The following is a 25,047-nucleotide window of genomic DNA, read 5'->3' on the forward strand; positions in this document are numbered from 1 at the left end:
TGTATATATATATATATATATATATATATATATATATATATATATGCAGTCCCTTCAGAAAGTATTCCGACCTTTCACTTTTTTCACATTTTGTTATGTTGCAGTCTTGTGCTGAAATCAATTAAATTAATTTATTCTTTGATCAACCAATACTTAAAACCCAAAAATTACAGAGCAAAAACAAGGTATTGGAAATTTTTGCATGTTTGTTAGCCAAAAAAAATAACTGAAATTTCATACTGACACAAGTATTCACACCTTTTACTCAGAAATTTGGTGAAGTCCCTTTGGCAGCAATTACAGCCCGGAGTCTTTTTGGGTTTAACACGAAAAGCTTCACACATTTTCTGCCATTCTTCTCTGCAGATTGTCTCAAGCTCTGTCATGTTGGATGGAGATCATTGGTGGACAGCTATTTTCAGGTCTCTGAAGACTGAGCTGAGACTGGCCTACTGAAGAACATTCCCACTTCTTTGTTGTCTTTGCTTAAGGTTTAGTGTCCTTATCCTGTTGGGAGGTGATTGCTTGGCTCAATCTGAGGTTCAGAGCACTCTGGAGCAGGTTTTTATTATAAGGGTATTTCTGTACTTTGCTCCATTCAGTTTGTCCACAGAACCCCTGCTGCTGGAAAACCACTCCACTGCTTCACCGTTGAAATAGTATTGTGCAGTTGGTGAGCAGCACCCAGTTTCCTCCAGACTTGATGCTTTGAATTGAGGACAAGCATTTCAATCTTGGATTCATCAGACCAGAAAATATCCTTTTCCCATAGTCTGGGAGACTTTTAGGTGCCTTTTTTCAAACTCTAAGCAGGGTATGAAGTGTGGAGTGTTGCAGTTGTGGTTGTTCTTGTGGAAGCTTGGCCTATCTCCACACATGCTCCTTGGAGCTCAGCCAGAGTCACCATCAAGTTCTTGGCCACATCATTTATCAAGGCCCTTCTCTCCTGATTGCTCAGTTTGTCTGAACAACCAGCTCTAGGAAGAGTTGTGGCTGTTTCAAACGTCTTCAATTTAAGAACTATGGAGGCCGCTGTACTCTTGGGAACCTTCAATGCTGCAGAATTTTTGTAGCCTTCCCTAGATCTGTCTTGACATAATCCTGTCTCTAAGTTCTGCAGGCAATTTCTTTGACCCATTGGCTTGGTTTTTGTTCTGATACACAAATTTACAGCCATGGGACCTCCTGTAGAGAGGTGTGTGCCTTTCCTAATCCCGTCTAATCAGATGAAATGCAAACAAGGAGTGGAAATATCTCAACGATGATTGATAGAATGGGATGCACCTGAGCCAGATTTGAAGTGTAATAGCAAAGAGTCTGAATAATTGTGTCAATGTGATATTTGAGTTTTTTAATTTTAATAATTTTGCAAGAATTTCTAAAGTCATGTTTTCACTTTGTCATTCTGGGGTGCCACTTTTTGTTTGTTTTGCCAAGAGAAAAATGAATTTAAACAATTTTAGCAGAAGGTTGCAGGGGTCTGAATACTTTCTGAAGGCACTGTATATTTATACCATTTATTGGAGATTACTATAGTATAAACTCTAAGCCTTTACCTTTGTTTTAATTCAGAAGTTGTCTGGAAACAAAATATTGCAAATATGTATAATATATAATGATATCAGGTTCTGGTGCCTCACAATGATAATTAGGTTAAAGCTGGTTTCAGAATCTTATTTGATGTTTGTGTAACATTATCATTCGAGTCTGATCAAATGCCTGCCTATAGTTTTGTCAGTAGACATTCACATTTTATTTTGTAGCATATTAATTGTATATTGAAGTTCTGCATTTTTGTGGTTGCTTATTTGCTGGCATAGTTTTTAGTATTAAAACAAAAAATACAATCACACAACTTGTTAGTTTTGATCACATGAAAAGGAAAAAAAATGTACATGAAAAAGAAAATGGTCTTTGGTTGGCAGAGGCAATTTGAGGGACTCTCTGTCAAAAAAAAAAAAAAACTCCCTGGGGCACTCAACAAGGTAAAATGTATTATTTTAGTGCAAAGTGTAAATTAATAAAATTCACAATAAATACCACATTTATATAGAAAAACACAAATAAAGTATAATACAAATAAAATAAAGTAAAAAGGTCTTAAAAATGAGAAAGTAAATAAAATGCTAATAAATGCAAGGTGCAGATGGTAATAAAAAATAAATACAAATTGCACATTGTCATATTAAAAAAATGAAAAACTGCAAATAACAGAATTTTTTTTTAAATGGGTATAGATAGATATTAATCCCAAGGGGAAATTCACATACTCCAGCAGCAGCATGCATAAAGAACAATATTAAATAAAAGAGTGATAGCAATGAAGGTATAACAGACAGACAACTTTGTATAATGTTAACGTTTACCCAACCGGTGGAATTGCATGTATTACTGTAACTTTGCAAATTGCTGTTTTTGTACGTTGGCTATAACAAATGCAGACCTTCGAACACTGCACACTATTGTAGTTAGAACTCGGGCTAAAAGCTTGTCCTGGCACATGGACTTAAAACAGGTATAAAATGGAAGCTTCACTCACCAGAGGCAACAGTGCCAAGAACAGTCAGAACTGTAGAGGGACTACATTTTGACCTCTTAGACCCCCATCTTACTGTTACTCACTCACTCACCCTGTGGCTGAACTGGTGCTGCTAATTTTGGCTGCAGTTGCGTGTCAAGAGACTGAAGCCAAATCAGAAATGAGCGAATTGTCTAAACAAACCGAGAACGTTTGCTTCCATAAATGTAAAATGCTGTTCATGTTTTTTTGATATCTCCTCTAAGTACATTTAGCATCACTAAAAAAGTAACATTCATCACAAACACTGAAACTTCCACAACAGAGATTGGGGCCTGCCTTAGGGGGTTTTCCGACCAGGTCGTTGTAGTTTGGTGATGCTATGCTTCAAATGGAATTCCTGTACATTTGTCTTTGCACTAAGTACCTTTGTAAATGGGCCCTTGTTCTGGTGGGCTGATTCTGAAGGCAGTCCCAGAACATCATCTCAGACTGAAGACGTGTATGTCAGATTGGCGTAATAATGTGCACTAAATGATGAGTGAAAATATGTATAGCATGACATGATCTGGTACTTCTGTGGGGTAGGGTTGTTTTTGTTCCCCACTATTTTGGTTGGAAAAGTGAATTATTCCAGTTTGTGCCAGAAGAATTTAATTAAAAGCAAACCATTATTACTTTCTGAAAATACTAAACAATTGAAAAAGTGAGCATTACACTTTTTCTTTTGTCAGTAATGATTAGTTATAGTTTTTGTACTGAGAACAATTGCAGGAACAGAACAATTAAATGCACCCCAGGCCTGCTTCTGTATTTTAGAATCCTTAGCAGAAGAACATCTGCGCTTAACTGCACTTATATTATGAATAAGTAGTACTGCAATTAAATTGGCATACTGCCTGTGTTACAGATTCCATGGTGGTATAATTAATTCATTTCTTTAATTTTAAAGTATTTAATTAAAGTCAGATGCCAATATAACATGTTTAAATGTTTTAATACCCATTTATAAAAACAATGGTGGGCAATTTACAGTACTTTTCATATAGCATCACTTCTGGTGTAGGTAAATTATTTTATTTATTTTTTTAGACTTTTACAAGGGGACAGGGGATATACAGGACATACCCCTCCTTAATGTAGACTTTCATTTAGTTTTGTTGGTTTATTTTTTACATACATAATTCAAATATATATATTGAATTTAGTATGCCTAACCCATTAACATTTTTGCTTTTCAAGCTATAAGAAGTATGTACTTCTGGACCCACTGGCAGGGGCTGTGACAAAAACGCACACTACACTTGAAACCGAGAAAGAAGAGAAACCATTTGATGCCCCACTGTCCATTACAAAACGCGAGCACCTTGAGAGACAGGTAAAATGCAGTGCTTTGTGGATTATGTTTCAAATTTCAGATTGGAATAATTTGTGCAAATGTAGTCCTTTAATTTAAAAGGCATCAAAAGCTCTGTTGCAGGTAGTTTTGTTTGTTCTTTTACTATTCTTACATAGGTTCATTTCAGCTACAGTACACTGTAAAAGTGTTCAACCTCTTGACCAGTTATTTTAATTGTAGTAGTTAACCAATCTACAGTGGAATTTTGTTCTATGTAAAACTTTAATTTTAAAGCACGGAAACTAGAAATTGTTTTTTAATGTGACATTATTTTATGTTGGAGAAAAAGTCTTTTTTCACGTGTGAATAAACAAAAAAAAAAATAAAATAGATAAAAGATCTTTTTTTGTGTTTAAATAAAGCAAGCCTTTGTTGTAGAAACATTATATGTCTTTAGTAGGTTTTGCAACTACTGGGTTAAAATTTAAAACTCCCGTGTCACCCCCATCTTTTTAACACAACTGCATTTCCAAGGTACTTAACCCCCAGAAATGAAGCAGAATGTGTAAAATTGTGAGAACAATGCATTCTGTTCAGATTAGTGCTATGCACTTACAAAATGGGACTGTGCCAGATGTACAGTGTAGGGCAAGTATGGGAGCCTGGAGCCGGCTTCTTTGGTGTGACCATGATGATACAAAACTTTAATTTACAATTATTAGTATCTTTGCATTATTTAAGATTTGCACTTCTAAGTGTGTTTTGCAGAGTCAGAGTTTCTTTTATTTTTCACTTTTTAAGTACAGTGTTATGTACTGCTCCTTTACCTATTATATATATTACTAGCAAAATACCCGCGCTTCGCAGCGGAGAAGTAGTGTGTTAAATAAGTTATGAAAAAGAAAAGGAAACATTTTAAAAATAACGTAACATGATTGTCAATGTAATAGTTTTGTCACTGTTATGAGTGTTGCTGTCATTAAGGATTTGATTATCATTTCTTTCAATCAGGTTCGTATTTGGAGGATGTGTTGTGTTCAAGTTACATTCCCTGTTTGTCAACCGTTGTAAAGATAACAGATTTCATTCATCGAAGTGTTCACTACCCAAATCGCTACTCGTGAATCTAAGATGTTTAAGAGGCATTCCTGATATTAAGTTGTGGAATTGCCTGCGAGTATTTAGCGACAGCATCTCTATGAACTTGTGGATTTTTCTGCGAGTATTTAGTGACTGCGTTTCTATGAACTTGTAGATTTGCCTGCAAGTATTTAGTGACAGCGTCATGAAGTTGTTTTCATCTAGCTGCATCAGAAAATGTACCACGACATCTGACTCGCCTCCTTTTTACTGTTTTCTCACAGCTTGGATTGCTGCTGTCATGATCGGTTTGAGTTTCATGGTTTGTTTCAATTACGTTAGTATTTGCAGGACTTGTGTTGAAGTGACATTCGGCGTCTGTCAAGTGTTGTAAGCATACAACCGCCTTCATCGCTAACTTCGCATCGTAATAAACGAATAATAAAATAGCGGAGAAGCCGTGGATTAAATAAAAAGGCTGCAGTTATCAGCAGGGAGATGTGAATACCGTGGCGAACCAAGGAAGGGAATGAAGAGACAGGAGTGAAGCATGGCCTTATATGGGCAGACAGTCAGTTACGTGGGAGGCGTGGGAATTGGGGACAAAACGCCGCCTCACACGGCGACCAAGCTGCAGTCTATTACAGTATATGGACGAAAAAATAGGTTCCAGTTATGACCATTATGCGTATAATTTCTGAATGAAACCTGCCCAACTTTTGTAAGTAAGGTGTAAGGAATGAGCCTGCCAAATTTCAGCCTTCTACCTACACGGGAAGTTGGAGAATTAGTGATGAGTCAGTGAGTGAGTGAGTGAGTGAGTCAGTCAATGAGGGCTTTGCCTTTTATTAGTATAGTTATCCTATTGTACATATTATATTCTTTATTTACTCATATGATTGAAATTATTTTTAACTCCCTACTCCATTTAACTCCCTCCATTTTAGTAGGTATCTTTATCCAGTATTGGGTAGGAAACCATATGTGCCTACAAAACAACATAAATTTTTTGAGATGTTGATTCAAAAGGGTCTGGAAAATTTCTTGGACACTTTGGTCTCTGCGCATTTTTAGCCACACATTCATGTTGAAAACCTCTCATTCAGGTTCAGATAGTATTATGAGGTGACACCAAACCCGATCTCTTGCTGCTCTAGTTCTTCCACTTCAAGGTCCAATTTCCTATATATTCTGCTGTTGCGCTTTTCAGTCTGCTATGTTTCAATCTGTAGTCTGTTAGCTTGAATGAGTCTGGCCATTCTCATCTGACCTCTCTCATTACCAAAGAGTTTTTTCCCACATATCTGTCATTAACTGGATGTTTACTGTTTAGTTCACTATTCTCTAAAGAATGTATTGTATAATAATCCTAGGGGATCAGCCACTTCTGAGGTCCTAGAACCACAACTTTCTGGGACCAACATTCATATCATTGTCACATTTGCTTAAATGGTATGTACCACTCGTTCTAAAGTTTAGTCAAATAGCAACTACTGTATCTTGACCATTTCTGCATGATGTACCTGGGAGGCAAGTGGGTTTGACATTCAGGTGTCTTAATTATTCCTTTCTGAAGTGGGTGATGATGTCTGTAAATCTTCCCAAAGTAGAATTCTTGGCATTTGGTCTTTTCAAAAAGTACTTGCCCCTCCATTACCATTACATTTGATCTGTATGCCATTTTAAGCATTCATTAATAGATCTCTTTGTTAAATTTTTAGGAGATATGATGGTGTATCAAAACAATGCTTTATAATGGATTTTTGAAATTAACGACTAATGGTATTGGTTTGTATCTTAATCAGGCATCTGTCAAAAATAATATATCAATAAAATAGTAAAATGTACTATTTTCCCTTGGTCTTAATTAATAAAGAGTAAGATTTCTGAATTTTGGAGTAAATGCACTGAAAAAAAAAATACCAATTAGATTTTTTTTTTTCCTCCAGACTGCAGAAAATTATTTTTATGTACCAGATCTAGGCCAGGTGCCCGAAATAGATGTGCCATCCTATCTCCCAGATCTTCCTGGAATTGCAGATGACTTGACCTACAGTGCAGATTTAGGCCCTGGGATTGCACCCTCAGGACCAGCAGGAATCATCCCAGAACTGCCATCATTTTCAACAGAAGTAGGAGAGCTCAACGGCTCAGGTGTTGATTCAAAGCCTATGCATGTGCATATTCCTGAGAATTCAAAATTTATATTTAGGGATCCTTAGGATATGATAATGGATGAATTGACCAATGACCAAATAAATGTTAAAATACTTCAAACAGAGTTCCTTAGAAAAAAAAATAGAAATGATTAAGGACAGGTTGTATTCAATTTGGTAGGCTATAAAACATATTAAGCCTGATATGAGGTTTTAATTGATTAATTGTCCATAGAGTCCACAATGTATGAAATCAAAATGGAGATGATCATTGTTGCGCAGTGGGTAAAGTATGGAAGTTTAATGGTTGTTTTGGGCCCAAGCTGTGCTACTGATTAACTTTGTTTGTATTGCATATCATAAATCTGTGAATGTACTGTAACATTCTCAGCCTGGCTGAATCCAAGTTAATATCTCCAGTGGGCGGTTTATTGGATGCCAGTGTATTTCAGGGCTTTCAAGCAGAACCACTCTCACACTCATTCAAACTGCTAAGTTGAGGTCAACACTTGAAAGTTTACTGTATTGTATCATATGATATATTTTTCCTAAAATGTGCCAAAAATAAACCAAACACTTCTGTGAACACTGTTCTGTAACATGTGTACTATCTTTAAGTCAGCCTTTTTTCTTTTGTAAGAGTACACAGCACCTGTTGAAAAAGTTTTTTTAGATCATTTATGAAATTTTTAACTTCATTATATCTGTAATGTGTGCATTGTTGAGCTTCTTCATCATAATATTTCTTTATTATTCAAACTAGTAAAAAAAAATTTTAAAAATTTTACAAAATTAAGTTCTGACAGAGTAATATTCCTGTAAATAATCTTAGCAACTTAATGATTAAGTTCTATTTTCTTTTTTTAATATCTTCAGATATACCATATCGGGATGTAGGTCTTCCTCCTCCACCTCCACCACCCCCACCCCCTCCTCCTCCACCACCATCATCTGAAGCCACCTTCTTAAATGCATCTACACCGCCAGCTCCTCCTCCTCCACCACCTCCACCTCCAGCAGTGACTGGTGTCAGTGGAGAGATCGGACAGCAGACCCCAGGTATTTATTGAACATCTTTCACCGTTACATCATCACCCTTTGTGCTTTAAAATACACATCTACTTTGGAAAATGCCAGCAATTGTGTTTCTATCTATTAGCACTTTATTTAAGTATGTATTTATCTCTCTGTTATAAAAAGAAATCCTGTCCTGGAAAGCAAAAGCTCTGTCTCGGAAGACATTTAAAAGACCCGCGAGACGAAAGAGACTTGCCACGGTGCATCTCACGGGAACATAGAACGAGATTCTTGCAAGACACGCCCTACTTACAAGCAATATCAACAAATAAGACCACGGGCAGAAAAACAAATCAGTAGTGTAAAGGCAGTCACGTAACACACACAGCTCCAGGGCTCTCAGTGCATATAAAGTGTATGAGGTCAATACGATAGAAATGAAACGTCGACGACTAAACAAAGAAGAAAGAAAAGCATGGAGAAAAGAGACCCATGGCCACAGAGCATCTTGCCGGGGACCTTAAACATGAGACTTTGTGCCAGGACTGTCTCGTGATGACGTGGAACATGAGATTCTTGCAAGACACGTCCTACTTAAAATCAATATCAAATAAGCCAAGAGGCAGCAAAACATTCAGTCGTCTAAAGGATTTGAGCACACACAGATTCAGGGCTCTCAGCGCATATAAAGTGTATAAGGACAATACGTTATAAATGAAATGTCGACATCTAAGCAAAGAAGAAAGCAGCGCAGAGAAAAGAGACTAAAAAGCGTTGGAGAGAAAAAAGGGCAAATTCAGAAAATAAGGAAAGTAATTATCAGCCTGGAACAAGTGGAATTGGTAAAAAAAGCACGTCCAATCGGCTCAGAATTAAAAGACAAAGAGTAAAAGACAAAGTAGAACTTCATAAAGACGTTTACAAACGTTGGTGCTAAACACATGCAGAGCAGGTTAGAGATTATGAAAGCAGTAAAATTAGAAAGGCTCAGAAAAAAAAAAAAAAGTTGACACTATACACATGTGGAGAAAGTTAAAGGATATGAAAGTAGGAAAATTAGAAAATATAAAAAAAAAGAAAGTAAAGATCGCAGTAGCGCAAACAAACTGCCTCGTTTAACTATGCACCAGTCTAACTTTGGTTTTGCACAATAATCACTACACTATTGCACCTTAACACTTAATTCTATTTTATTCACATCATTTTACTTATTTATTATGTTCTACTATACTGTTATCTTTCAATCTATGACTTTTTGTTAATCTAACTGATATTCTTGTAACTTTGCACAGTTTCTGATAAGTGGATCAGGATGCATTTCACTGCGTGTTGTCCTTTATAACTATGCATGTGACAAATAAAGAATCTTGAGAATTTCAAAAACAGAATTTAGCGCACATGCATTTATTGGTTACTTTGTAAGAAAATTATTAACTGCTGATGATACAGATCGTTTTGTCTGTGCTGAAATTCCAAACAGAGAAACCTATCCTGAATTATGGTACAAAGTCATTAAACACGTCTCACTGACCTCATTAAAAAGATTCAGCATATTGGGACTCGCAAGATTACAAATATTGTTTTTACAGAAGTTCAAAGAAAAAAAAATCTTAAAAGTGTGTATTTGGAAAACCAAACACGTGGGTTGGCAAGCGAAGCAAGCAGGGGGCGATGCCCCCTAGTTTTACCTATTATAGTTATGTTTATTGTATACAATTTCATTATTAGATATGTATTAGTAATTAAAAATAAAATGTGCTGTCATCCACTCATTTTGCCATTGTTTGTATCATATAAATGAGTTTCAACAAAGAAACACAATGTTCAGACTAAAGTATAGTTTGAATACTTATATGTGCACCCAATATTATGTATCAAACAATATTGACATCTAAAACAGTTCCTATATCTGGTATATGTCTAATCACACTGTTCTAAAATATCCAGTTTTTATTTGGATTTGGATTACAAGCCAAGCTGTTGTTTTCTTTCTGAAGTGTTTCGTTCTTTGTTTTCAGCTCAAAAAATGCTTACAATGTTGTCTTTATTTCCTCTAAAAACATTAAGTTCTTTAGTAGGTTTATATTTTAAATATTTATGAATGTTTTGTGTTATAGCAGACTTTTTCTTATGCAAGAATTGTCCATTTATTTAGTAAGTCTATGATTAAGAAATACTGAAATAAACAAAGGTGTTTTTAACACTAGAATTACAAGAGCCAATGAAAAAAACTGGTTCAATGCTGCAGAAAAGTTGCAAAGATAAAAATGACACTTTTTTGAAGTTGAAACTATTTTTTTTTTTTTTATTTTTTTTTAATTCCTTTGTGTTTATTCAACATTAATTTATGATTCAGTATGTATTTACTTCATAACTTATGTATTCATTTTATAATTATGTTTTAATGTTAGATACAATTAATCTCAATTAATTACATTTATGTGATGAATTCTTTTTTTTAATCAATTCCCAGCCCGAATAAATTTATATATCTCAATACATACATATTTTTTTTGCTGGCCTCATATTTTCAATTTTTTTGTCTCTTTCAGTGAAATGACTAACCAGTCAATATGCCATGGTCAAACATAATAATTTTAATATTAAGTGAATTAGGAAATAGAATTTTAATTACAAAGTTCAAACATGCAGAGGCAATAGGGGAGCTGATCAGTGAATGCATAAGAGTTCAGGGATTGTGGATCAACTTATATACTGTAATAATAATAATAATAATAATAATATAATAGGTTAATTCACTCTCATTGTTGATTGTATAATTTAGCTGTGCATATACAATAGCACAGACTGTTCAGAGACAAATGTAAATTATCTGTCATTAAAACATCAGAAATTTCACAAGTGAGAGGAGATCATACACTCTATCAAGCTCGCTTGATCAGCTAACAGCAAAGCTGTCCAGGTATCTCCTCCAAATACTTCATAAAGACTGACATTTCATAAAAAGTTCCTAACTCAATTAGGAAAGAGGCAAGTAATGGATAACAAGTACTCTTCTGAACCAGAAAACCATCATTTTCTTTTAACACTAGAATTACCAGAACCTACGAAAAAACTCGTAGATCCAGCCCACCTTAAATCCCATCGCACCTCTCCATCAGCATCTTTTGTCCTGTAAATGTGCCGATAAAGGCAAGCAGCCTACTATTCCATCCCCCCACTGCCGCAGAACGTGCTCAAAGTTCTCCCAGTTTATGCCTTGACTATCTGGGAATGAAGTGCTGGAGTTTAAGGGTGTAAATAATAGATCACTATTTGGAACACATGCATTTCATGTGTGTTGTTTCTACAATAATCTGTGTAAACACATTGTTAAAACAGAAATGTTTTTCATATTTTAGTAGTAAATGACAAAATGTTGGCATCCTCTTTAATAAAACCCCTGTGTGCGTCCAGGTGTTTGTGTGTGTGTGCCTTCTGGTGAAGTGCACATGCGCGGGGCCGCAGTGACAGAATATTACAGCCACATACAAGGTCCCTTGCCATTTAATATAGACTGTTCCTACTAATGTTTATGCACAACTGTTCTAGCGCTCGTTATTGAAACGGGCTTAATGTCTAGTAAACTATATAATGTGTGAACGTGAAGTCCAAAGATCAAATAAACACTTTCACAAAAGGTTCAAGGAAAAGACAACAGCTTCTGTGGCGTAGCGGTAAGATTTGCTGCCTTGTAATCAAGAGTCCCCGACTGCCTGTTATAATTGCCATTTTCAGTAGTGAGCTGCTCTTATTGTTAATATTATACAGTACACACATACATTTGGTTTACTGTAACACACGGTGTACATTTATAGGAATTGTAATAGCTACCTTTTTTTTTTTCCACTTTTATTCTCTCAGTCATGATCACGATACATACTACCGCCCTAGGGATCTGATGCTGTTAGTTTTTATCTGAAACTGGGAATAACTGTAGATGTGAGTGGTGTTTTGAGGCAATGGAATTGAACATTCTCTGATCTGGAGGGATAAAAGCTGACACACAAACACTAGTGAATCTGCCTTCTTCGTATCTTACCGTCACTTGATTTTTTTTTTTTTCAGTTTTATTGAGTGTTTCTATTTGCGCTGAATTAGTATGCTCCTTATGGTCCATGATGTCAAAAAAAACCCCAGAGACATAGGTATATATGATATTTGGAATTATTCATTTTATGACCTGTATAGTACATTTCGGAAAATTTGGCACGGTTGCAACATTATTCATATTCATTTGTATAACATCTTGCACTTTTAATCAGTGACTGCGTGTTTCCAACCCCCTCCGATCATGCCAGTCTCCATGTTGCTGTATGGTGTTGTTTCTTTTGTACTTCAGGACATGCAAAGGAAAGAATATTACAGAGAGGTCAGCTCAGCGCTATATGCAATCATCAGTTTCAAATGTTAACAGTTCACATACACACAAGGACCGTCCTTCCTACATTTACGACATGTGTACCTGTTACAATATGCACACTTCACTCTGTGCTTTACTTCTTTATATTCCTTGCTTTGCACCCCAATAAGTACAAGTTATCGCCAATATACTAACAACCCAAATGTGCTTCACCCACACAGAATATGGAACCAATGTAGAAAGCATTTTAAGATTTTAAGAGAAGCTTTTATCTGTGGCACCTCTGCATGAGAACCACCTTTTTCCACCCTCTCAAACGTACAGAGTTTTTAATGTCTGGAAAACGTTCAGGATTAAATCACTTACAGATCTTAATATAGACAACGTCTTTGCATCCTACAAACAATTAAATTCCAAATTTAACTTTCAAGCAACACATTTCTTTCACTACCTTCAAATTAGAAACTTTGTTAAACAGAACCTGCCCAATTTTCCTCACCTCCCACCTACCTCTATGCCGGAAAAGATATTGATCAGGCTTGAGGGACTCAGACAGCATTTCTGTAATATATAAAACCGTTTTAAATTCCCTCCCTTTTAAATATCCCAGAGTACAGTGAGAAAAAGATCCCTCCCTCCCTCACTCAGCATTTCAAATAAGGATTGGTAGGTAGCAATGCAAAGAATTCACTTGAGGTCCTTATACGCAAACCATACAATTATTCAACTCAAAATTATATATCGAGTGCATCTGTCTCACTTCAAAATGTTTCCGGGGCAAAATCCAACCTGTGAACATTGCAGTCAAGTTCCAGCTTCACTAGGCCATATGTTTTAGGCCTGCACCAAATGATCAAATCATCATCAATCTTTAAGTGCCTTTCAGACAGCCTTGGTGTCACAATCCCTCCTAACCCACTAACAGTTGTGTTTGGTGTACTTCCATATGGGCTTAAAGTGGAGAAGGACAAGCAAACTGTGATTGCCTTTACTACACTTTTGGCATGCAGACTTATCTTGCTCAAGTGAAAGAATCCTAACTCTCCTCTTTTAAGTCAACACGTTACTGATATTTTATATTATCTGAAATTGGAAAAAATCAAATTCTCACTTAGAGGATCTCAACAAAACTTTTTTAAAACCTGGCAGGATCTAATCAGTAATATTTTAGAATAAGCATTTAAATTGAGGAAGCAGATTCTCTCCCCTCTTTTTTTATTCTATTTTTATTCATTTATTAATTTATCAATTTACTTATTTTTACTACTTTAAAGTTTTACTCTGCTAGCCTAACTCTCTTTCTCACGGGTTGGGTTGATGTGTTTCAAACCTAGTTTTGTTAAACTTTACTTGCTTGTATGAAATGTTATTTGATTTTAAAAAAATCAATAAAAATGCAAAAAAGTGAAATTTTGAGTGTATCTGCCTGCTTTTTGCCTGATTCCTTCTCACCAACCTTTCAGATGGTGAGCAGAAATCGGTCAAACCTGAGAAGCCAGTAGGTAGTATATAGGACCATCTTTTTTTATGCTTGTAAAACCTTCATTTAAGTAAATGTGCAGGACCAAAGTGTATTTGGCGAGTTATTTTTGAAGTTTACACCTGGTTCAGGCCACATCAAAGTAAGTTAGTGGGCATTGTTTGCCCCCTCTGCTGTTAAGGTCTTAAAGTACTTTTAACAATTTGTAACTTCTAGCAATTTTTACATTATTTCATCTGTTTTTTTTGTTTGTTTGTTTTTTTTTTTATCTGAGAATTCCATATAGGATCACTAGAAACCAGATTTTATTCCATGAATATATGACTTGAAAAAACACTATTCTGTCACAGGTTACACTTACACATACAGTGGGTACGGAAAGTATTCAACCAGACACTGCTCATCACTTGTCCAATACAGTCCCCACAGTGAAGCATGGCGGTGGCAGCATCATGCTGTGGGGGTGTTTTTCAGCTGCAGGGACAGGATGACTGGTTGCAATCGAGGGAAAGATGAATGCGGCCAAGTACAGGGATATCCTGGACAAAAACCTTCTCCAGAGTGCTAAGGACCTCAGACTGGGCCGAAGGTTTACCTTCCAACAAGACAATGACCCTAAGCACACAGCTAAAATAACAAAGGAGTGGCTTCACAACAACCCTGTGACTGTTCTTGAATGGCCCAGCCAGAGCCGTGACTTAAACCCAATTGAGCATCTCTGGAGAGACCTAAAAATGGCTGTCCACCAACGTTTACCATCCAACCTGACAGAACTGGAGAGGATCTGCAAGGAGGAATGGCAGAGGATCCCCAAACCCAGGTGTGAAAAACTTGTTGCATCTTTCCCAAGAAGACTCATGGCTGTATTAGCTCAGCAAAGGGTCTGAATACTTATGACCATGTGATATTTCAGTTTTTCTTTTTTAATAAATCTGCAACAATTTCAAAACTTCTTTTTTTTTGTCTGTCAATATGGGGTGCTGTGTGTACATTAATGAGGAAAAAAATTAATTTAAATGATTTTAGCAAATGGCTGCAATATAACAAAGAGTGAAAAATTGAAGGGGGTCTGAATACTTTCCGTACTCACTGTATACCCATATTCATACATAGTCAGGGAATCCAAATTTAGATTTGCAGGTACACTTAAGGGAACAACACGTGAACAGTGATCTTTTTCGAGAGTCAGCACATGTATATTAGAGAGAGACACTTGTGAGGGCCTCTGCCCCTTCTTGACCACTCGGGTCTCGTAATGAATGGCATCTGCTGACACCACCTCTGCATGCTATCAAATCTCAGGCCGCACTCTTTTCAGGTGTAGCTCCTGGGTGAAGAAACATACTGCCCATCTCCATTCGAAATGATTTCTCATACAGTGTGTTTATGAAGCGTTTGAAGACTCTCCTGTTTAGGGATTGTCTGTCTGATAATGACTTTATAACTCACTTTTATTTTGCTTTGAGCTCATCATTTGAGATGATCAATTTTTGTAACTTTGTCCTGTAACATATATTCCCAAACAGTCCCCCAGACTGATGTTTTCCTGGTTATTTTGACTTCTTTTGTAAGTCGCTTTGGATAAAAGTATCTGCTAAGCAAATAAATATAAATGTAAATGAACAAGGGTGCATTGTGCAAACTCTACACAGATGATAACTCGACCTAGAATCAAACCAAAGTCCAAGGGCTTTTAAGGTGGCAACACAACTCCATGCATAATCATTTCATTACTAGTTTCACATTTTGAAGAAAACTCTTGCATATTTTTTATTTTTATTAGGGTGCAGCAGTATTTTAAAGATTTCATAGAATCAGAAAATGGGAACACGAGGTGGAGGTCAAGGCATTTTTCTTTTCTTAGTACTTTATATTTGTTGTTATTTGTATTTGTGCAATTGTGTCATAAACAAAGAGAACATACAAATATAGTAGATAATTCAATTGTGTCTTATGCTCGGCTACTCTCCAGGTCTCGTGCAGGGAGCTCCCGCAGAGGTGGTGAAGCCTTCCGACGGACGAGCTAATCTCTTGGAGTCTATTCGCAAAGCGGGTGGTATAGGAAAAGCCAAACTTCGCAGTGTGAAAGAGCGAAAAATGGAGAAAAAGAAACAGAAAGAACAAGAACAAGGTAATGTTAGACCCTGCATATTACCTAACAACTTTCAAGTAATATCAGATCGTTTCAAATGTTCTTTAAGAAGAATTCAAAAACCAATAAAATATTTACTAAAAGTTGTGGCCTGTCATGCACTTTGTGCTTACCAAAACACATTTTGATTAAATTATGGGTCAGAATGTAGTTTTTGTGGTTTAATTACTATACAGTTGTTTTCAAAACAGTGTAATTTCAAAATGCCCTCACATAATACATCCTCTTTGGAGTTTCTCTTTGAGAGTAAATTGTAAAAATGCGCCTCCTTCTGTACTTTCTTTACCACATTCTGCCAGTTTCCATCATCCATCTTGCTGTTCCCATACAGAACCACTAAGACTCTTGTTAGAATCCTTCCTTCTTTCTACTACCAAAAAAGCACATAGTACTTCATTTCACGTCAATATTTTAGTCTTCAAAGTATTAGTGCTCAGATTCTCAAGGTAGCAGATTGCTTGTGATCAGGCACAGTGAATTTCCGTTACTTCTGTAAAGATCACGTTAATGCATTCCACAACCACACGTTGATGTCGTTCGTTGATGCCAACCTTTGTGCTGTACCTAGGAATGATAAGTACAGCAGGCCGTCAAGAGGTGAGCATGTCTTTCTTCCAGAGGCAAAGTGTTTTTTGCTTCTCTTCTTAGAAGCATATCTCTAGATCAGAAACTGGGATTTTTCCATCTTGATGTGGCAGTTTATCAGAAAGTTGCTGGATTTTGATGCTCTCTGGATTGTAATGCTCTAGTCATGCCATTTGTTTTATTTGTTCCTCTATTTTGACTGTTACTGTATAGCCTTCTATTCAGATTATTGTTTTGTTTTTATAACCTCTTTTATCCACTGAACTTTTTCTCAAGTTTTTTTTTTTTTTTTTAACTTTGCTTTTACGGTTTAACATGTTGGCGTCATTTTTGTCCTTGTGCTGTGGCCAGACAGGATTATTGGATTCTGTAGCCGAAGTGCATAGCTGTGTTTTGTTGCAATCAGATCTGCATCCAGTGCTGTGTCTAACAACTTGTTGAAGACAAATTTTATATTTTTTGAAGTTGTTTTTTTTTTTTTTCTCTGACAATCAAGGCATAGATTCATTTGTTTCTTAAACTTGCATTGATAAGTGCAGCCTTGTTTATAAATAAAAAAAAAAAAAGTCTAAAATGGTAATGAACTGAGCACCAAAACAAATTAAAGACATTTGTTAATACTTGCTTGCACATTTCTAGGATGGTTGTCTTTGCTGGAGAAAGTGGAATTTACCACCACTGGAAAACGTCGATACAGTATATTCAGCTGAGGATTCTGTAAAGCTACCATTTATGTTGCTGATGAAGACAATTGTGTAGTCTTCTTCATGGAATTCTAGGGACTTTTTCTTAAAACTGGAAGATGTGATCAAAGCCAGAAGGACTGAACAGACATCTTTCATTAGAATAAGCTTGCTTGTTATCTTTGTGAGTTCCAGTAGCAATCCCATTGCTTACTGCTGATGCCTCACTGCTCCATCTGAGTGTGTTGGGGCTCAATGGACACTCGACATCAGTGGTACTCAACCCGTGACTATTCTGAGGCCAGTTTGCGGCTCTTTTAGGTCCTACTTAAAAAAAAAAAAAAATCATTGTCAGTAGAATTCATTTTATTATCATTTGTGCATATCAATCAATTTATATCACACCCCCAGCTCTCAACTGCCTGAAAAACACAATCACAATTTTCCTCAGGTCTCATGTTAGGAAAACTAGCACAAACATTTTGGATTAAAAACAAAATGGCGTTTGAAGATGACATTGTGTCAGGCAGTACAGGAAAATGCATCTGTCTGCTTTGTGATAACATCATTTCATAGTTTAAAAGGTCCAATCTGCAGCACCATCACAAAGCTAAACACCTAGAGTTCAGCACCAATTTTTTTTGAAGGGTGGACAACTCCAGCCAAAAAGCTGGAGAGACTTGAACAGAATGTCTTCCATGCTAACACTAGTGAAAGGGCGATAGAGGCATCCTACAGAATCACACATCAATTGATGAAAAAGATGAAACCATATATTGATGGAGACTTGGTGAAGGATTGCATATCGCTTGCCTGTTAACAGTGTTTTCCGATAAAAAAGACTTGCAACAAGAGGCAAAAAAAAAAAAAAAAACACAATTCAACTGTCGGATTCTACAGTGGCAACAAGGACATGGTTACAGCTTTTGTGGGGTTTTCAAGTTCCCTTTTGACTGTGAAAGGTTTCCCTGGGTATTGTCCTTTCTCTCCAGATCTCAAAGATGGACAGGTAAGGTTGATTGGGGAACATTAAAGAGAAAGTGTGCATTCATCGGCAATGGGCTGTCTGTTACCTGCTCTTCTGCACTGTGAAAAATGATCAGCAATGTGTTGCCCATTTCTTACCTGCTGTTATGGGCTATGCTGCTCAGCAGTGTGCTGTCTGTTGCTGTTGTGGACTTTGTGATCAGCACTTGGGAATCATTGAATAATGATAATGTTGAAACACTGCCAGTTATGTGGAAATTTGTGGTTGCAGTGATAATAAATTACAGTTATTACATTATGCTTTTCAATCAGTAAAAATGTATATTATCCATTTTCATAAATGCACAATAGTTTTAGGGTGGAAAGAGGTGTTTTTGGATTATGCCTCTTGTAAAATTATATTTTTGTCAGTGTGGCTGCTGAGTAGGGCAAGGTTGAGTCCCGCTGCTGCAGATGACCATTTCTTTATATCCTGGATATGCACATAATTTCAAGCACTGTAACTGCCAGTGTCTTTCTAGACAGCTACACACACACACACACACACACACACACACACACACATTATTTTGTGATAATTCCAGTTCATACTGTAGATTCGTTTAACAATTGGTGTTGTGTACCTGGGGATGCCACCCATTCGGGACACTTGGAACTGAGAAGAGAACATACAAAAGAGTGCCTTACTCATTACACTCAACTTTGGTTTGTTGTCATAAACATACCTTCCGGAATCAGAACCCTTTCCACATTCATGAGAATGGGTTCAGTAAGTTTTATTGTCATTCCATGTTTCTGCTTCTGCCCCACTGAACGCCACTGTAAACTACAGGTGGAAAATGCATTTTCTTTCTTTTCTTCTTCCTCACTTGACAATTTAGCTTTGCCTGGCAAATGAATACATTACAATTGTGAAAAAAATCCCAAGCTTTTCCTTTAACCCCTCATCAAGCGGGGTCGTTTTTGCTAAATCGCTTGTAATTTGACCTCTCCAAATTAGAATCATTGCTGTTATTGAACTATCTGGAGTATAAACACATGTTTGGTCTCTTTGTAAAGGTAACATTCTCTAGTTTCACCCTTAGTAGTCAGAATCACTGTAGGTGTGACTGATCAAAAGTTATGCACATTAGAACTCACAGAAAAATTAATTTTTTTGTTCTCGCCTAAGTTTTTTTGTGAAAATAAAGGCCTCTATAGCTGCAGTAGGTAGGTGGGGACAGAAACACACTATGTACCAACAGAATAACTTGTTGACTACTCACATTTCAAATTTGAAAAGAATACCTGTAAAATGACATTTTTACACCAGTTTTATGTGGGCATGTCCAGGTGCTTTTTAGAGGGTTTATCCATTATCCACATTTTGGAACGTATGGAAAAAGTGTAATAACGTTTGAATGCTTCAACCCACATATATCAATGAGAGCTCTACTGAAAGCTTACACCTAAAGGAATCTATATCTACACACAGTGTCACTCTATTAGTTATGGAAATTCATATTCCATAATAAAAACAATAAAAAATACACATTTCAATATAAAAATAGTCAAAACAAGTCTTATGGGCTAAAAAAATATATATATATATATATATTATTTTTACTTTTTTAATAAAATGCACACAAACTATATACATTTTGTTACAAACTGTTACAACACAGTTCAGCATTTTTCCATGTGCCACTGATTTGTAGCAATCCCTAGCAGGCAGAAAGCACAAGGGTATGTCACATGTCGCTCTCTGCCTCAGACGTCACCTGGTCCGATTGATCACTGTCACGCCGCGTACATGCCACTACTACTTAATCGAGAGTGTATTTACGTTTATCTGTACGTTTATCCATATTTCAGCTGCTCATTGGCTGTAAGTTTGGAGTGTCACTCACAGCGTCCAATCAAACTGGTAGATTCTACCAGGGTTTGGAGTTGTGCGTCATTGTTCAGCTGTCTGTGACACTTGTTGGCTATACGAGGTGCCAGTCACCCCCCCAGACCCCTCGTAATTGGCCAATTTATGTGTCAATCAGAAGCTAACACTTCCGTGTAACATGCTTTAGCATGGTTATTGCCGACAGAAACAAATTACGTCTTATATGACCAATAGAAATAAAATGTCGGCGCTAGTCTCAAGTTAGGAAACGTTTTCTGGAGTTTTTGTCCCTTTGAGGATATATCGTGTGTTTTGGACCTAATCGTTTTACTGGATTATATTCCCTGGAGCCTTACGGACAGAATGAGATCAATATTGCTCGGAAATATTGATGTTTGACTTGCAGAGAACCTTCAAAGGTAGGAAAAGTCAGCTCTTAAAAGTATTTACTTCTCTGTAAAAAAGGATTTAGTGTCAGTGCTGTGGTTGTTGTGTGTCAAAATGGTTTATATCATCAGAAAGACGAGACTCTGAGGTTTAATTTGATGTGTAGTATGTCGAGGTGCATGACAGAGGGGCATGCACACATGGCTGTGACGTCGTCCAATCGTAGTTATGTACCGAGACCGGTACATGTGCATGTTAAGAAGGGTTCCTGTAATGGCTCACATTAGTCTCTTATTGGTAACTCGGACTACATGCCCATTTTGAGCTGGTGCTCATCTATGTGTCAGCGGGTGCCCAAGTGTTGAAGAAGGGTGCAGCACAGAGACAATTTAGAGTCTCCAGTAAATCTACCGTGCATGTTGTCGTACCCAGAAAAACAGGGCATAATGAGCAGGTTGCACTAAACTCTGAGCCACTGTACTACCTGGTTACAAAAATAGCTTTCTTAAATGTACCAAAATATCTGAAGAAACTGATGTTTACTTAAAAAGTTTTTTGGGTTTTTTTTGCTAAAGATATACTTTGTGGTTTCAGAATTTATCGTCTTCTTGCCATTCAGACTTTGAGTGGGTGATGGGTAAAAGTAATTGAATTGTTTTTCTTTTTTAAATTGTCTCACAGATAACAAGCAGCTCATTAAATGATGAATCACTTCTTACTTCTTTTTTAAAGTTGTAATTAAATATAGCATGTAACAGTGAGATCAATTCAAGTCAAAACAAGCCACTCTATTAACAGAGAAAATGATATTTCCAGTAATGCCACACTAATGCTGTGAAAACGCTGCCAACTGATATGGAGGCATTGATGCCCTTCAAATGAGGGACGGTCATACAACATCCAGCAAAGGCTCTTTATAAACTGAGAAAGGGACCCAGTTAATACAGCTTCATTTATTTATTTCAAATTTGGATGTATACTATTATTTTATTTTAAGAAGGACCCAGTTATATATGGTGTAAATAAGCAATAAAGTGTTGTATGTAATTTATTTATTTCAAATTTCTGTCTGTACTATTGTTTTTATTACAGTGCGATCAACAGCTAGTGGAGGAGACCTAATGTCTGATCTCTTCAATAAACTTGCATTGAGGAGGAAAGGTGAGTTTTTATTTGTTTTTCTATTAAATGTCTTAGAAATATAAGCATAATTTTAAAGTTTTAATGTCATCTTTGTTCTTTTTTATCCCCTTTTCTTACCTGAAGGCTTATTGCTTTAATTACTTTTTTTAGATTTAGGATTACAGTGAATGTTGCTAATGTACTGAGGTACAAATGCATGTTAGGAAGAAAATTAATATCTGCCGTGTGCGGGGTCATTAATGTGCTGGAAGATGAAGTCTTTGCCAATAATTCATTTTGCCAAAGGTAAAGCATGATGAATCAAACTCTGGTAACATCTCTCAGCTGTCATCAGCCCATTGATTTTTGACCAGATCTCTGTAATGTTGGCTGAAATGAACCCCAAATGATTGACTGGACCACCACTGTGCTACACAGAAGGCTTCAGGCAGGCGTCCCTGTACTTCTCACCAAGTTTCTAGAACTCATTGCTCTGTAATACTTTCTGCTTATTACTTTCTTGCCCTTTGTTTTAAGACTTCTTTACACCATTGTACTGTAGTTATGTACTGTAGTGCCACACGCTAAACTTGCACTTCATTGGATTTCCTTTTATCCATTAGTGAAGCGAATTTTAAGTGCTGTTAATCACATGCACACAACCATGTTTTCAGCCCATGACTTTCTTTATGACAGCTTGAAGACAACATCCTGAAAATGTGGGCTTGGCGTGACATTGCTTACAGACTAAAGCCTTGTTGATGTGTGTCAAGTTATGTTATTGTAGCCATTTCCAAAGCTCAAGGAACCCCAGTGTTTGTGGCTAGTAGTGGAGTCAGGTGGAGAACTTTGTTTCTTGGTGCAAAGACCATTGCTAATCTAGGAACACAGAGGAATTCTGTAAGAAAGCGCAGAGAAGGCTCTTTTTTCTTAAAAGACTCTGCTCTTTTAATGTGGGCAATGACATCCTTCACATCTTCTAGAACTCTGTGAGGGTCAGTGTGATTTTCTGCACTTAGCTGGTAACATCACGTCAAGAGAGACCCACCCAATCACTAAGGGCAGGCCTAGTTATGGATGCACTCTGGACCCCCCTGGAGGTTGTAGCGAAGGAGAGAATGAAAAGAAAACACTGTTGGCCACTATGAACAATGCTGCACATCCTCTCTCTAACACGCCATCATTAGTCAATAAAATACTCGAGATGAAGAAATGCTCCTGTGACTCCTTTATTCCTATGACAATACACCATTATACTGCCATTATCTTTAATCAAGTCAGAAATTCTTTTCTTGGAATTGTGTGTGTTTGAGGGTGGTGGTGGTTTGTTGTTTGTTATATTTCTATATTTATTCAGTTTCTATAAAAGTCAAATTTTCCCCTGTAACAAATAAAGATTGATCTGTCTATGTGAACTTACACCACTAGTACACATGGTTTGTCCAATCACTACTTCATTATTTTAAATCACAAAAGATGTTGATGGAAGTTTATAGCTGGGGTGCTTATTCTTATTACTTTTTATTATATTAATGTTTGTTTGTATTTAAACTGAATTCTACATATGGGGCAGTCACAAGCAAATAAACAAGTACTGCCGAGATAACTAGCTTTAAATGTAATCTGCTTGTGTTTTGTAAGAGTTGCTCAGTACTATACACTGATCAGCCACAAAACCACTGACAAGTGAGGCGTGATTAACTCATTACAGTGGCACTTGTCTAAGGAGTGGGATATATCATGGCAGCAAGAGAACAGTCAGTTCCTGAAGGAAGCAGGAACAAATGGGCAAGTGTAAGAGTCTGAGCGACTGTGAGAGGCCAAATTGTAATGGGTAATGAATGGGTCAGAGCACCTCCAGAATAGCAGATCGTGTGGGGTGTTCCCAGTATACAGTGGTTAGAACCTACCAGAAGTGTTGTAAGGAGGAAAACCAGTGACAGGGTCATGGGCACCTAAGGCTCCCTGATGCTCATGGAGAGCTAAAGGTAGGCCACCTGGTCTGATCTCGCAGAAGATTCCACTCTACTACATACTGCTGAAAAACGTAATGTTTGCCATGAGAGAAAGGTGTCAGAACACACAGTGCAATGCAGCATACAGTGTATGGGGCTACAGAGCTGCAGCCCATGCTGACCCCTGTCCAACACCTAAAATGCCTAGTGGGCACGTGAGTGTCAGAACTGGACCATGGAGCAATGAAATAAAGTGGCCTGGTCTGAGAAATCACATTTTCTTTTAGATGTTTTCTCATGTGGATAGCTAGGTGTGTGCGGCACGCATTGTTTACTTGGGGTAAGAGATTGCAGCAGGATGCACTTTGGGAAGAAGGCAAGCCTGTGGACATGGTGTGTTGCTCTGGGTAATGTTTTGCTTGGAAAACTTGGGACCTGGTATTCATGTGGATGTTATATTGGCACGTACCACCTACCATAGATTGTCGCAGACCACATACACCATTCATGGCAAAAGTATTCTCTGATGGCAGTGGACTCTTTCAGCAGAATAATGTGCTGTGGCACACTACAAAATTGCTCCGGAATGGTTTGAACATGACAGAGAGGTCAAGGAGTTGACTTTTCCTCCACACCTCTCAGATGTCAGGTGTATTAAGCAACTGTGCAATGTGCTGGACTTTCCATGGAGGGCCCCACCTTGCAGTTTATAGGCCTTAAAAGATCCGCTGGTAGATCTTGGTGCCAGACAACACAGGACCCTTTCAGAGGTCTTGTAAAGTCCACGTTTTAGTGGGTCAGAGCTGTGTGGTTTTAATGCAGTGGCTGATCAGTAGAACCTTCACACATTGCACCACAATCCAGCCTTTTAAAGTACAAAGGGTTTTTTTTGATCTTCTTGAATTTGGTGGCTATTGTTAATTAATTACAATTCAAAATTGAAGGGACAAATATGGTGTAGCCTCATAAGCTAGTGGTATTTCAGGCTGATCCAATTCTTCAAGCACAGACTTGACAATGCATTGCTTGCTGAGCTGCTCCAGGAGGGTCTGAACCGATTTAAAAATAAATAAATAAAAGGCACCACTGTCTCATAAAGCACAAGTCAGGCATAAGTGCTGGTAGACTCGTGTACGTTTGCTTTGTTTTTAACACGCTCTTATATTCTTCATCTCTTTCTGTCTTTCATCTCAGTCTTGTCCTCTGTTTCCTTGAATTTGTTTTCCAAAGCAAGTTTAAAATTAATGTTCTGATATTCAGAGCTAGATATACAATAGATATATTGCTCCACCTTCCCAAGCATTGTTAGAATTTTTTCCTCCATTTAGAAAGTACTGTACATATACACCA

General features: G+C 37.1%; 1 protein-coding gene across 1 annotated transcript in view; it reads left to right on the forward strand.

Annotated features, from left to right (window-relative positions):
* The window catches only part of wash1 (WAS protein family homolog 1), a 162,137-nt gene that overhangs the window by 132,016 nt on the left and 5,074 nt on the right, over positions 1–25,047 (forward strand). Inside the window, exons 6-10 of the mRNA XM_039760651.1 lie at positions 3,761–3,896; positions 6,887–7,091; positions 7,970–8,152; positions 15,926–16,084; positions 21,713–21,781. Of these exons, the coding sequence (XP_039616585.1) occupies positions 3,761–3,896; positions 6,887–7,091; positions 7,970–8,152; positions 15,926–16,084; positions 21,713–21,781 (752 nt within the window). The remainder of the gene's footprint in view (positions 1–3,760; positions 3,897–6,886; positions 7,092–7,969; positions 8,153–15,925; positions 16,085–21,712; positions 21,782–25,047) is intronic.

The sequence above is a fragment of the Polypterus senegalus genome, chromosome 8 (assembly GCF_016835505.1).
Source record: "Polypterus senegalus isolate Bchr_013 chromosome 8, ASM1683550v1, whole genome shotgun sequence".
Classification (NCBI taxonomy): Eukaryota; Metazoa; Chordata; class Cladistia; order Polypteriformes; family Polypteridae; genus Polypterus; species Polypterus senegalus.